General features: G+C 46.9%; 1 protein-coding gene across 7 annotated transcripts in view; it reads right to left on the reverse strand.

Annotated features, from left to right (window-relative positions):
• Positions 1-10,854, reverse strand: part of LOC105491538 (WD repeat domain 59) — a 116,411-nt gene extending 105,557 nt beyond the window's left edge. For 2 of the 7 annotated variants that reach the window (XM_071084955.1, XM_071084956.1), the window contains exon 1: positions 10,236-10,852. In XM_071084955.1, the coding sequence (XP_070941056.1) occupies positions 10,236-10,289 (54 nt within the window). In that variant the 5' untranslated portion in view covers positions 10,290-10,852. Of the gene's footprint in view, positions 1-10,235 lie in introns of all 7 variants that reach the window. The other 5 variants (XM_071084953.1, XM_071084949.1, XM_071084951.1 and 2 more) reach the window with 4 other exon arrangements.
• Between the last annotated feature and the right edge of the window lie 1,816 nt (positions 10,855-12,670).

Consider the following 12,670-nt stretch of genomic DNA (forward strand, 5'->3'; position numbering starts at 1 on the left):
CCTGACTAACATGGTGAAACCCCGTCTCTACTAAAAACACAAAAAAAAAAATTAGCCGGGCGTGGGGGCGGGCACCTGTAGTCCCAGCTACTCGGGAGGCTGAGGCAGGAGAATGGCGTGAACCCAGGAGGCAGAGCTTGCAGTGAGCCGAGATCGCGCAACTGCACTCCAGCCTGGGCCACAGAGCGAGACTCCGTCTCAAGGTAAAAAAAAAAAAAAAAAAAAAAAGAGACAATGATATTTTTAAAAGGGCACAAGACATAAACAGGTATTTCATAGAAGAAACACAAATTGTCTGGATGTGGTGGCATGTGCCTGTAATCCCAGCTACTTCACAGGCTGAGACATGAGAAATGCTTGAACCTGAGAGGCAGAGGTTGCAGTGAGCCGAGATCGTGCCACTGCACTCCAGGCTGGGGGACACAGTAATACTCTGTCTCAAAGAAAAAAAAAATTGCCAATTATACATATAAAAAATATTCCCTTGGGCACAGTGACTCACGCCTGCAATCCCAGCACTTTGGGAGAAGAGACAGGTGGATCACTTCAAGTCAGGAGTTTTGAGACCAGCCTGGCCAACATGCTCAAAGTCCATCTCTACTAAAAATACAAAAAATTAGCCGGGCATGGTGGTATGCGCCTGTAATCCCAGCTACTTGGGAGGCTGACGCGGAAGAATCACTTGTACTCCAGCCTGGGTGACAGAGCAAGACTGTGTCTTAAAATAAAATAAAATAAAAATTCACCTTCATCAGTAATCAGGGAAATACAAATTAAACTAAAAAATGACAGGCCATTTACCAGATACGTGAAAAATCAGTACAATATAAGAACAAGAGTTTGATGTGGGCAAGAAATTCTGTTTTGTTTACTGCTTTATTTATCGTGCCTAACATACAGTAGACTCTGAATAAACATCTGATGAGAAGATAAGAAATGTAAAGTCGGATAATACCAAGTGTTGGTGAGGATACAGACCAACGGGAACTCTTCAAGCATTGCTGCTGGGAGTATAAAATTTCAACCACTTTGGAAAACAACTTTACATTTTTTGATAAGGCTAAAGAATATACACATCCTGGCTGGGCGCGGTGGCTCAGGCCTGTAATCCTAGCACTTAGGGAGGCTGAGGTGGGGGGATTGCATGAGCTTAGGAGTTTGTGACTAGCCTGGGCGACATGGCAAAACCCCATCTCTACTAAAATCTCATCTCTACCAACAATACAAAAAATTAGCCAGGCATGGTGGCACATGCCTGTAGTCCCAGCTACTTGGGAGGCTGAGGCAGAAGAATTGCTTGAACCTGAGAATGGAGGTTGCAGTGAGCTGAGATCAGGCCACTGCACTCCAGCTGCGGCAACAGAGCAAAACTCTGTCTCAAAAAAAAAAACAAACAAAAAGTATACACATCTCATCACCCAGCAATTGTACTCCTATATAAATACCATGTTCGTAGAATCATCACCTATGATTTAAAATAGAAAATAACCCAAATGTTTAATAAGAGGGACAAATCAATTGGGGCACATTCATACAATGGAATACTACTTTACACTACTTTTTGTTTTTGTTTTTGTTTTTTTTTTTTTGAGACGGAGTCTCGCTCTGTCGCCCAGGCTGGAGTACAGTGGCCGGATCTCAGCTCACTGCAAGCTTCGCCTCCCGGGTTCACACCATTCTCCTGCCTCAGCCTCCCGAGTAGCTGGGACTACAGGCGCCCACCACCTCGCCCGGCTAGTTTTTTGTATTTTTTTAGTAGAGACGGGGTTTCACCATGTTAGCCAGGATGGTCTCGATCTCCTGACCTCGTGATCCGCCCGTCTCAGCCTCCCAAAGTGCTGGGATTACAGGCTTGAGCCACCGCGCCCGGCCGTTTTTGTTGTTTTTTACGGAGACAGAGTCTCGATCTGTCGCCCAGGCTGGAGAGCAGTAGCACGATCTCGGCTCACTGCAACCTCCACCTCCCTGGTTCGAGCGATTCTCCTGCCTCAGCCTCCCGAGCAGCTGGGATTACAGTCGTAAACCACCGCGCCGGCCTTGATTTCTAATATTCCCCAATAAAAGGAACCAGGGCTCCTTAGAGAAGCGGCTTTTAGGACTGGGGCAGGAAATATATAAGATCAAAGTTGAGCATCGTACAGTGCCAGAAAGTAAAAACTAAACAAAACGACAATGATGAAGGTGTCAAAGGAATACAAGAGCCAACTGAAAAAGCTCCTGATGGTAAAAGCTGAAACAATTTCAGTAACAAAATTAAGTTATACCGGATTATAATATGAAGTATAAAATAAATTTCTGTAAGTTCATACTGATATAAACAATGACTGAATAAGTAAATAAATCAGAGAGATTAACTCCCCACTCTTCAAGTATGGGCTACATTTGGAGACTGTCTTCCAAAGACAGAAAAAGGGCAAAAAGAGTCTGTTACAGTACAGAAACCTGACAAACACTACCTCGGCCAGGTGCTCAACATGTGACATGTCATATTCATAACCCCTGACATGGTGTGGTAAGACTGGGCACTTTATCTCCAGGGTCTTCATCCCAAAATCTATAATCTTGATCTACTCATGGGAAAACATCAGACAAACCCCAACTGAGGGACATTCTACAAAACACCTGACTGGTACTCCTTAAAACTGTCAAAGTCATCAAAAACAAGGAAAGCCAGGCGCAATGGCTCACACCTGTAAACCCAGCACTTTGGGAGGCCGAGGGAGGTGGATCACCTGAGGTCAGGAGTTCCAGACCAGCCTGCCCAACATGGCAAAACCCAGTCTCTACTAAAAATACAAAAAATTAGCTGGGTGTGACGGCACGCACCTGTAATCCCAGCTACTCAGGAGGCTGAGGCAGGAGAATCGCTTGAACCCAGGAGGCAGAGGTTGCGGTGAGCCGAGATGGAGCCACTGCACTCCAGCCTGGGCGACAAGAATGAAACTGTCTCAAAAAAAAAAAAAAAAAAAAAAACCTGGAGACACCTAAATACTTTTTCCTAATTCCTGCTAGAATTCTTGGTTGATATAATCATAATTTTTTTTTTTTTTTTGGAGACAGTCTCTCTCTGTCACCCAGGCTGGAGTGCAGTGGCACAATCTCAGCTTACTGCAACCTCTGCCTCCTGGGTTCAAGCGACTCTCTTGCCTCAGCCTCCCAAGTAACTGGGACTACAGGTGACCACCACCACACCCGGCAAATTTTTTGTATTTTTAGTAGAGACACAGTTTCACCATGTTGGCCAGGCTGGTCTTGAACTCCTGATCTCAGGTGATCCACTGGCCTCGGCCTCCCAAAGTGCTGGGGTTACAGGTGTGAGCCACCATGAACAGCCGACATCATTGGTTTTTAAAATTTATTCATTCAACAAATATTTGTTGAGCACCTGCTCCATCCTAAGTACTATTCTAGGCAGCGGGGACACAGGAGCCAAAAATACAAGGTCTCCATCCTCCCACAGCTTATACTGTGGTAGAAGAAAAGTGAAATAAATAGGAGCAATGTGATACAAGAAATAATCTGAGAAGCATGCAAAGACCAGGACACAAAATAGTCCAAAATAAGGAATTTATATTTTATTCTCAGTGCAATAGAATGCCACTGAAGGATCTTTTTTGAGGGGGATATGAAAATGTATGTTTAAAAAATTGGCCTTGATACTTACAGCTACTTATAGCAGCTTTCTTCAGTCACTAAAAACTGGAAAAAAACTAAATGCCCATAAACAAGTGAATGAATACACAAATTGCAGTCTATCTATACACTGGAACACTACTCAGCAAGGAAAAGGAATGGACTATCTGATAGGTTCAACAACAAGAATGAATCTCAAAAGCACTAGGCTAAGCAAAAGAAGCCAGGTCGGGTGGTGGCTCATGCTTGTAATCTCAAAACTTTGGGAGGCCAAGGTGGGAGGGTTGTGTGAGGTCAGGAGTTCAAGACCAGCCTGGGCATCAGGAGCCAGCTCCCACCCCCATAAAAATTTTCTAAAAATTAGCCAGGCCTGGCCAGGCACAGTGGCTCACGCCTGTAATCCCAGCACTTTGGGAGGCTAAAGTGGATAGATCACAAGGTCAGGAGTTCAAGACCAGCCTGGAAAAGACGGTGAAATCCCGTCTCTACTAAAAATACAAACATTAGCCGGGTATGGTGGTGGGCACCTGTAATTCCAGCTACTAGGGAGGCTGAGGCAGAGAATCGCTTGAACCCAGGAGGCAGAGGTTGCAGTGAGCCAAGATCATGCCACTGCACTCCAGCCTGGCGACAGAGCGAGACTCCGTCTCAAAAAAAAAAAAAAAAAAGAGCTAGGCCTGGTGGCACATGCCTGTCTTCCCAGTTATTCAGGAGGCTGAGATGGGAGGACACTTGAGCCCAGGAGCTGAAGGCTGCACTGAGCAAGGACTGTGCAACTGCACTACAGCCTGGGCAACTGAGGAAGATTCTGTCCCTTCAAAAAAACAAAACAAAACAAAAATGAGAGCCAGATTCAAAAGGCTACACATCATATCACATGATTCCATTTGTTACAGAAATCCTACCAGCAGCTGCCAGAGATAAGGGGGGGAGACTGAGTACACAGAGGCACCAAGGAACCCTTTGGAGTGATGGAAACATTCTACATCATGATTACGGCAGTGGTTACATGACTACATCCATTTATCAAAACCCAACAGCCTCTACAACTATACCTGCATAAACCTGGATTTAAAAAAAAAAAAAAAAAAAAAGTCACTCTGGCTATATGGAAGATAAAATGGAAGAGGGAAATGCTAGCGTGCGGGAAGAGTTTTCTCCAAGTATGTTCAGCTGCTTTGGACATACAGAGCTCGATTTTCTCGCAGACCCTGAAGTGGAGACACGAAGTAGGCAGCTGCCGTGCATCTGCGGTTCTTCTCTTCAACACAGGAGCCATCCACCATAGCGCTTTTGCACATATCATTACGTTAGCCTTGTAATTGCACATTCCAGCATCTTACCTTTCCTTGAGAGTGAAAACTAATCTCCACACTTCTCAGTACTCCGAACTGTACTTTCCAATATCATAGCCACTAGCCACGGTGACTGTTTAAATGGCAATTAAAATGTCATAAAATTGAAAATACATCTGTCACACATTAGCCCCATTTCCATCATCACTAGAAGTTCTACAAAACAGTATTGCTCTAGAACATTACCTCTTAGTTGTGTATTTGTGTGTGTGTGCGTGTTTTTTTTTTGTTTTTTGGAGACAGAGTCTTGCTCTTGTCGCCCAGGCTGAAGTGCGTGGCACAATCTCGGCTCACTGCAACCTCCGCCTCCCAGCTTCAAGCAATTCCTCTGCCTCAGCCTCCTGAGTAGCTAGGATTACAGGCACCCACCACCACACCTGGCTAATTTTTGTTATTTTAGTAGAGATGGGGTTTCACCATATTGGCCAGGCTGGTCTCGAACTCCTGACCTCGTGATCCGCCTGCCTCGGCCTCCCAAAGTGCTGGGATTACAGGTGTGAGCCACCACACCTGGCTTTTTTTTTTTTTTTTTTTTTTTTTTTTTTTTTTTTGAGACAGAGCTTCACCCTTGTCACCCAAGCTGGAGAGCAATGGCGTGACCTCAGCTCACTGCAACCTCCGCCTCCCGGGCTCAAGCAATTCTCCTCCCTCAGCCTCCCGAGTATCTGGGATGACAGGCATGCGCCACCACGCCCGCTTAATTTTTTTTGTATTTTTAGTAGAAACAGGCCTTCACCATGATAGCCAGGATGGTCTCGACTCCTGACCTCAGGTGATCCGCCTGCCTTGGCCTCCCAAAATGGTGGGATTACAGGCATGAGCCACCACGCCCGGCCTAAGTTTTCGTATGGTGTTAACACTCATTGATGCCAGGAACCACTTCACAGTAGTTGCCAAGCAGCACAGGCTCTTCATTATTAATTAGTGACAGGAATATCCCAAAGCATTGTTTTACAAAGTAAATGGCACTTTTATAATCTATAAAAAACACTTTCACACTTCAGACTGGGGTTTTCCTTTGAAAAATCTAAAAGTCTTCTCTTTTTTTTTTTTGAGACAGAGTTTCGCCCTTGTTGCCCAGGCTGGAGTGCAATGGTGCGATCTCGGCTCGCTGCAACCTCCGCCTCCCAGGTTCAAGCGATTCTCCTGCCTCAGCCTCCCAAGTAGCTGGAATTACAGGCACCCGCCACCATGCCTGGCTAATTTTTGTATTTTTAGTAGAGACGGGGTTTCACCATGTTGGCCAGGCTGGTCTCAAACTCCTGACCTCAGGTGATCCACCTGTGTTGGCCTCCCAAAGTGCTAGCATTACAGGCATGAGCCCACGCCCAGCCAAAAAATCTAAAAGTTTTAATTTTAAAAAATTATTTTCAGACCAGGCGCAATGGCTCACATCTGTAATGCAGCACTTTGGGAGGCTGAGGCAGGCAGATCACTTCAGGTAAGGAGTTCGAGACCAGTTCGAGACCAGCCTGGTCAACATGGCGAAACCCCATCTCTACTAAAAATATAAAAATTAGCCAGGTGTGGTGGGGCACACCTGTAATCCCAGCTACTCAGGAGGCAGGAGAAGCACTTGAACTCAGGAAGCAGAGATGGCAGCAAGCCGAGATCACACCACTGTATTCCAGCCTGGGCAACAGAGTGAGACTCCATCTCAAAAATAAAAAAAATACACATTTTTAGGCCAAAGTGGGAGGATCACTTGAGCTCAGGCGTCTGAGACCAGCCTGAGCAACAAGGTAAAGCCCCATCTCTACAGAAAAACACACAAAAAATTGCAGGGCCTGGTGGTGTGCACCTGTATTCACAGCTACTCAGGAGACTGAGGTGGGAAGATCACTTGATACCATAAGGTTGAGGCTGGCCGGGCGCGGTGGCTCACGCCTGTAATCCCAACACTTTGGAAGGCCGAGGCAGGTGGATCGCGGGGTCAGGATATGGAGACCATCCTGGCTGGCACGGTGAAACCCCATCTCTACTAAAAAATATGAAAAATTAGCTTGGCGTGGTGGCAGGTGCCTACGGTCCCAGTACAGTGGTGAAATCTTGGCTTACTGCAACCTCTGCCTCCCAGGTTCAAGCAATTCTCCTGCCTCAGCCTCCCAAGTAGCTGGGATTATAGGTGGGCACCACCAAGGCCGCCTAATTTTTGTATCTTTAGTAGAGACGGGGTTTCACCATGTTGGCCAGACTGGTCTGAAACTCCTGACCTCAGGTGATCTGCCCACCTCAACCTCCCGAAGTGGTGGGATTACAGGTATGAGCCACCACGCCTGGCCATATATGTATATTTTTTAGGCCAGGCACGATGGCTCAGGCCTGTAATCCCAGCACTTTGGGAGGCTGCAGCAGGAGAATCGCTTGAACCCAGGAGTTCAAGACCACCTGGGCAAGATACAGAGGCTCCTATTTCTATTTTTTAAAAAAATGCAAAATGAAAGAAATTTTTATATTTTAATTTAAAATTTTTAATAAAATTATTATTTAAAAGATGTAGAGTGTTTTGCAAAGTTTATTGTTCCTATTCAGAAAGGCATTATGAAGGGTTTTAACTTTTTCTTTCTACATTAACAAAATAGTTAATAAAATGGGTTCCTGCCCCTTCCAGTCATCACCAGAATCACCCACAAAACCATGCTAATTCACATAAAGAGGAAACCTTGTAAACAGAGAAATCAGAACCAAAAAAAACCAGAAACTCCCATAAGCCAGTAAAATTACCCAATTTACTTTGTTCGCTTACTATGACAACTGCTGTTGAGATTTAATTATTTGCTACAACTTCATAGCATCCTAATATATGTGTCAGCACTCTCTCTGCAGGTCTCTTCAATTACATCTCTATAAAGAGGCAGGGGTGAGACTACCTGGGTTTCTGTGAGAATTAAAGGGTTTGCAGATTAGTAGCTTCCAAATTAGCAGGCTTAGAGGCATGATACACAATTCTATTTTATCCTAGTCCCCAATGAAAGCAATTCACAAGAAAGGAAACAGGAATACAGTTCCTTTTCCCTAGGAGTCTGGCGCCTCCCTAGGGAGAGCAGGACTCATGGAGACTCCGTGCTGACAGTACTTGGAGATCCTTAATCCAAATGCTACTGCTCAAATTCTCAGTGGAGGCTACTGATCAGAGGGCACCACAGAGCAAACTGGTAGGTAGCTCCTCTACTCACTCATCCTCTGGCAAAAGATAGGATGGGGTTTTGGAAAGAAGAAACCACACCACCCACTTGTACTAATCCAGATCTCCTTCAGTATGAATCACCTGTGCCTGGCACAGTATATACCTGATGGGAGCTCAGTAAATCCTTGTTGAATAAATGAGTGAATAAAAGTGTGGCACACAGAAGGTATTCGACAAATATTAGTTGAATAAATGAAGAGAATGGCCAGGCACAGTGGCTCACACCTGTAATCCTAACATTTTGGGAGGCCAAAGTGGGAGGATTGCCTGAGGCCAGGAGTTCAAGACCAACCTGGGCAATACAGAGAAACCCTGTCTCTACAAAAAATAAGTAAATAGGCCAGGGGTAGTGGCTCACACTTGTAATCCCAGCACTTTGGGAGGCCAAGGAAGGCAGATCACTTGAGGCCAGGAGTTCAAGACCAGCCTGGCCAACATAGTGAAAGCCCATCTCTACAAAAAATACAAAAATTAGCCGGGCATGGTGGCACGCACCTGTAATCCCAGCTACTCGGGAGGATGAGACACAAGAATCATTTGAACCTGGGAGGCAGAGGTTGCAGTGAACCAAGATCATGCCACTACACTACAGCCTGGGTCATAGAGCGAGACTCTGTCTCAAAAAAACAAAACAAAACAAAAGGTAAATAAGTTGAAAGAGAATCTCTTTCAATTTCAAATAAATTGAAAATTGAAGAGAATCACCAAGACACTGTCCTAGGTACTGGGGAAGAGGGGATGTATATGACAGGTTCAGAGCTACCCACTATAAGTAAAGCAGTCTAATGAGCTAAACCAGGGCTCTGGGGTCAGATCCAGCATCCAAATCCCAATGGCATTGGCCACATTACAGGAAGCCTTAGCCAAGTCACTGGGATCCACTTCTGGAAAAAAGGAATAACACCTACTTACCTTGCATGATTATTGTATGAATCAGAAAAAGATGTAGATAAAGCGCCTCGAAGGAGGCCTGGCATATGGAAGACATGGCAAAGAAAAACGATAAAACTCTCTAGTAAGTACAAACATTTATTGAGGGTTACCACGCACACTTCACTGTGTCACACATCCTAAACATACGACCACATAAAATCTTCACTCGAGGCCGTGCTCAGTGGATGACACCTGTAATCCCGACACTTTGGGAGGCTGAGGCAGGGGGGTCGCTTGAGTTCAGGAGTTCCATACCAGCCTGGACAACATAGGAAGACCCCGTCTCTACAAAAAAATGAAAAATTTAGCCAGAAGTGGTGGCGTGCTTCTGCAGTCCCAGCTACTGGGGAGGCTGTGGTGGGAGGATAGTTTGAGCGTGTGAGGTCAAGGCTGAACTGAGCAGTGATTCGCGCCTCAGCACTCAAGCCTGGGTGACAGAGCGAGACCCTGTCTCAAATAAAATAAAATAGAAAATTAAAAAATAAAATCTTTAGGCCAATCTTGTAAGTATGACAATCTCCCTTCTACAGGTGAGAAAACTAACCTGTAGGGAGTAATGACAGGGTAGGGGCTGCGGGATTCGAACTCGGGCAACACGTGCAGTGTCGCTCCTATCCACTACACGGTATTTTCCACTCTAATGGCATTAAGACCCACTTAATCCCGTAGACACTGCAACAGGCACTTTGCAAACAGTGTTTCAACTAATTCACCCCTACAGTGTTAAAAGTCCACCCAGCTGAAGCTCTAAGGAGTCTCGCGACTTGCCTGAAGTCGCCAAAAGCGGCCAAGGGCCTCAGGGAGCCGTCACTCCCTCGCTCCGCACCCTGATCATGGGAAGCCTCCCCTCAGCACTCACGGTGCGCAGTCTCTGCCTCAGTGTCCCAAGGCGGACCCCACTCCCCTACCCGCGTGGAGAGCCCCGAAACTCCGTCCGTGCCCGCCCCGATTTCCCCCGATGGTCTTCTTCCCTCTCCCGCCCGGTCTAAGAGGTCGGGTCAGCCCGCCCACCTCCTCAGTTCGGGGCCGAGGGTCTCCCCGTAGCCCCCGGGACGGAAGCAGCCGCGTGGGGGAGGGGAAGAGAGGAGGACGCATGCCCAGAAGGCTCCACTCGGCCTCCAGCTCACCTGGGAGTCACGAAACTCTACAACCACGTTCTCGCTGCTCCATCGCGCCGCCATCTCTCCCGCCTGGCCACCGCGGCCCCAGGACGGCGCCCTCCCACCCCGCCGTTCCCAGTATCCCGGGACCGTGCGCCCCACACAGCCGGAGAATCAGCCCCAACACGCCCCGTACCCCGGTTGCTCCTGAACGGAAGCCATTGGTTGACCCAAGCACAGGCTCCGCCCCTTCTTCCTGGCTCCTCCAATTGCTGCACTTCGCCTGCCACAAACAGGCACGCCCCCGCTCACTTCCGTCACTCGGTTTGAGTCACCAAAGCTCCTCGCGGTTGCGGGCACTCCCCCTACCGCGAGCTCTGCCGGGAGTTGTAGTCCAATCTCGAGCAATCGTGGGTGACCCGGGAAGGGCTCGCAGGTTTGGGTTTGGGTGAGGTGAGGTTCCTGTTGTCCTCACTAGCTCCTCGCTGGAGTCCCCAGCATTCGTTCAGCCCCAGTCTACAAATCAAAATCAACGTTCGGGGCGACGCCTGTAATCCCAGCACTTTGGGAGGCCTGGGTCAGGAGTTCAAGACCAGCCTAACCAATACGGTGAAACCACGTCCTACTAAAAATACAAAAATTATAGCCGGGCGCGGTGGCAAGCACCTGTAATCCCAGCTACTCGGGAGGCTGAGGCAGGAGAATCACTTGAACTCGGAGGGCGGAAGTTGCAGTGAGCCGAGATCACACCACTGCACTCCAGCCTGGGCAACAGAGTGAGACTCGTCTCAAAAAAAAAAAATAAACAAATTAGCCGGGTGCGGTGGCGGGCGCCTGTAATCCCAGCTACTCGGGAGGCTGGGGCAGGAGAATAGCTTGAATCAGGGAGGCGGAGATTGCAGTGAGCCGAGATCGCGCCATTGTACTCCAGCCTGGGTGACAACAGCGAGACTCCGTCTGGGGGGAAAAAAAAAAAATCAACGTTCGTGCAAACAGAATATACCTCTTTTCCTTATGCCTATCCCGATTCCCATGGAGATATTTAAAAGTCTGAATGTGCAATTTATTGTTTCATACAATACAGCAGCGCCTCCCGTAACAATGAAGGTAGATTTAATTGTGAGAATCCAGCTGTTTTCTTGATCCAATGCTCTACCTCTGAGCTATACCCCCTCCAGCAATCCAGCTCTATTTTTTTTTTTTTTCTTTTCTTTTTTTTGGGACGTAGTCTCGCTTAGTCGCCCAGGCTGGAGTGCAGTGGCTCGATCTCCGCTCACTGCAAGCTCCGCCTCCCGGGTTCACGCCATTCTCCTGGCTCAGCCTCCAGAGTAGCTGGGACTACAAACGGCCGCCACTACGCCTGGCTAATTTGTTTGTATTTTTAGTAGAGACGGGGTTTCACCGTGTGAGCCAGGATGGTCTGGATCTCCTGACCTCGTGATCCACCCGTCTCGGCCTCCCAAAGTGCTGGGATTACAGGCGTGAGCCACCGCGCCCGGCCACTGTTTTCCAATAAGCCTAACATTAAAACAGATTTGCCAGAATTTTTTGTTTTGTTTTGGAAAATATGGTTCTTTTTCATTTTAAAAGGTATTCATGTGAATTAATGTTTAAATGAAATAATGAATAAATATATTTTTTAAATTCTACATACTACATATAAAAGTTTTTGGGGGCCGGAGGCAGTGGCTCATGCCTGTAATCCCAGCACTTTGGGAGGCTGATGTGGACGGATGGCTTGAGCACAGGAGGCTGCAGTAAGCTAGGATCACATTACTGTACTCCAGCCTGGGCGACAGAGCAAGACCTTGTCAAAAAAAAGTTTTTGGGGTTTTCAGTAATTTTTAACAGCCCAGTAAAGGGATTCCGAGATCAAAAAGTTTGAGAACCACTGTACTAACATGGTGGGTGGTGATTAAGTTTCCTCTTCAGCTCCACGCTCTTGAATGTTGATTTAACTGGTTTAGTCTCAGTTTCCCTATAGAAGGGAAAAGTGGTTTACCTCTTTCGGTTGTTATAAGGAACTAAGAACAGGGCCTGGGATGTAGAAAATGCTCAACTGTGAACTATCAATTCAGTTCTAGAAGCCAGGAAATCAATAAAAATAAAATAAAACTGTTGCTGTTGTTAATATTATCACTATTTGTATGTGCAAGTCACTGTATGAATAGAGACAAGAAAGCGTGGTCTCTTCCCTCCTGGAGTATTGGGTGTAAGGGGAAGACAGACTTGAATTAGGGTGACTAACTTGTTGCCTGGACCTTTTCCATGTTTTATTTTTACTTTTTTGGAGACAGGGTCTCATTCTGTCACCGAGGCTGGAGTGCAGTGGTGCAAGTATAGCTCACCACAGCCTCCAACTCCTGGGCCCAAGCAATCCTCCTGCCTCAGCCTCCCAAGTAACTGGGACTACAGGCATGTGTTACTATGCCCAGCTATGTTTTTTTGTTTGTTTGTTTGTT

Source organism: Macaca nemestrina, chromosome 18 (genome assembly GCF_043159975.1).
Source record: "Macaca nemestrina isolate mMacNem1 chromosome 18, mMacNem.hap1, whole genome shotgun sequence".
Taxonomy (NCBI): domain Eukaryota; kingdom Metazoa; phylum Chordata; class Mammalia; order Primates; family Cercopithecidae; genus Macaca; species Macaca nemestrina.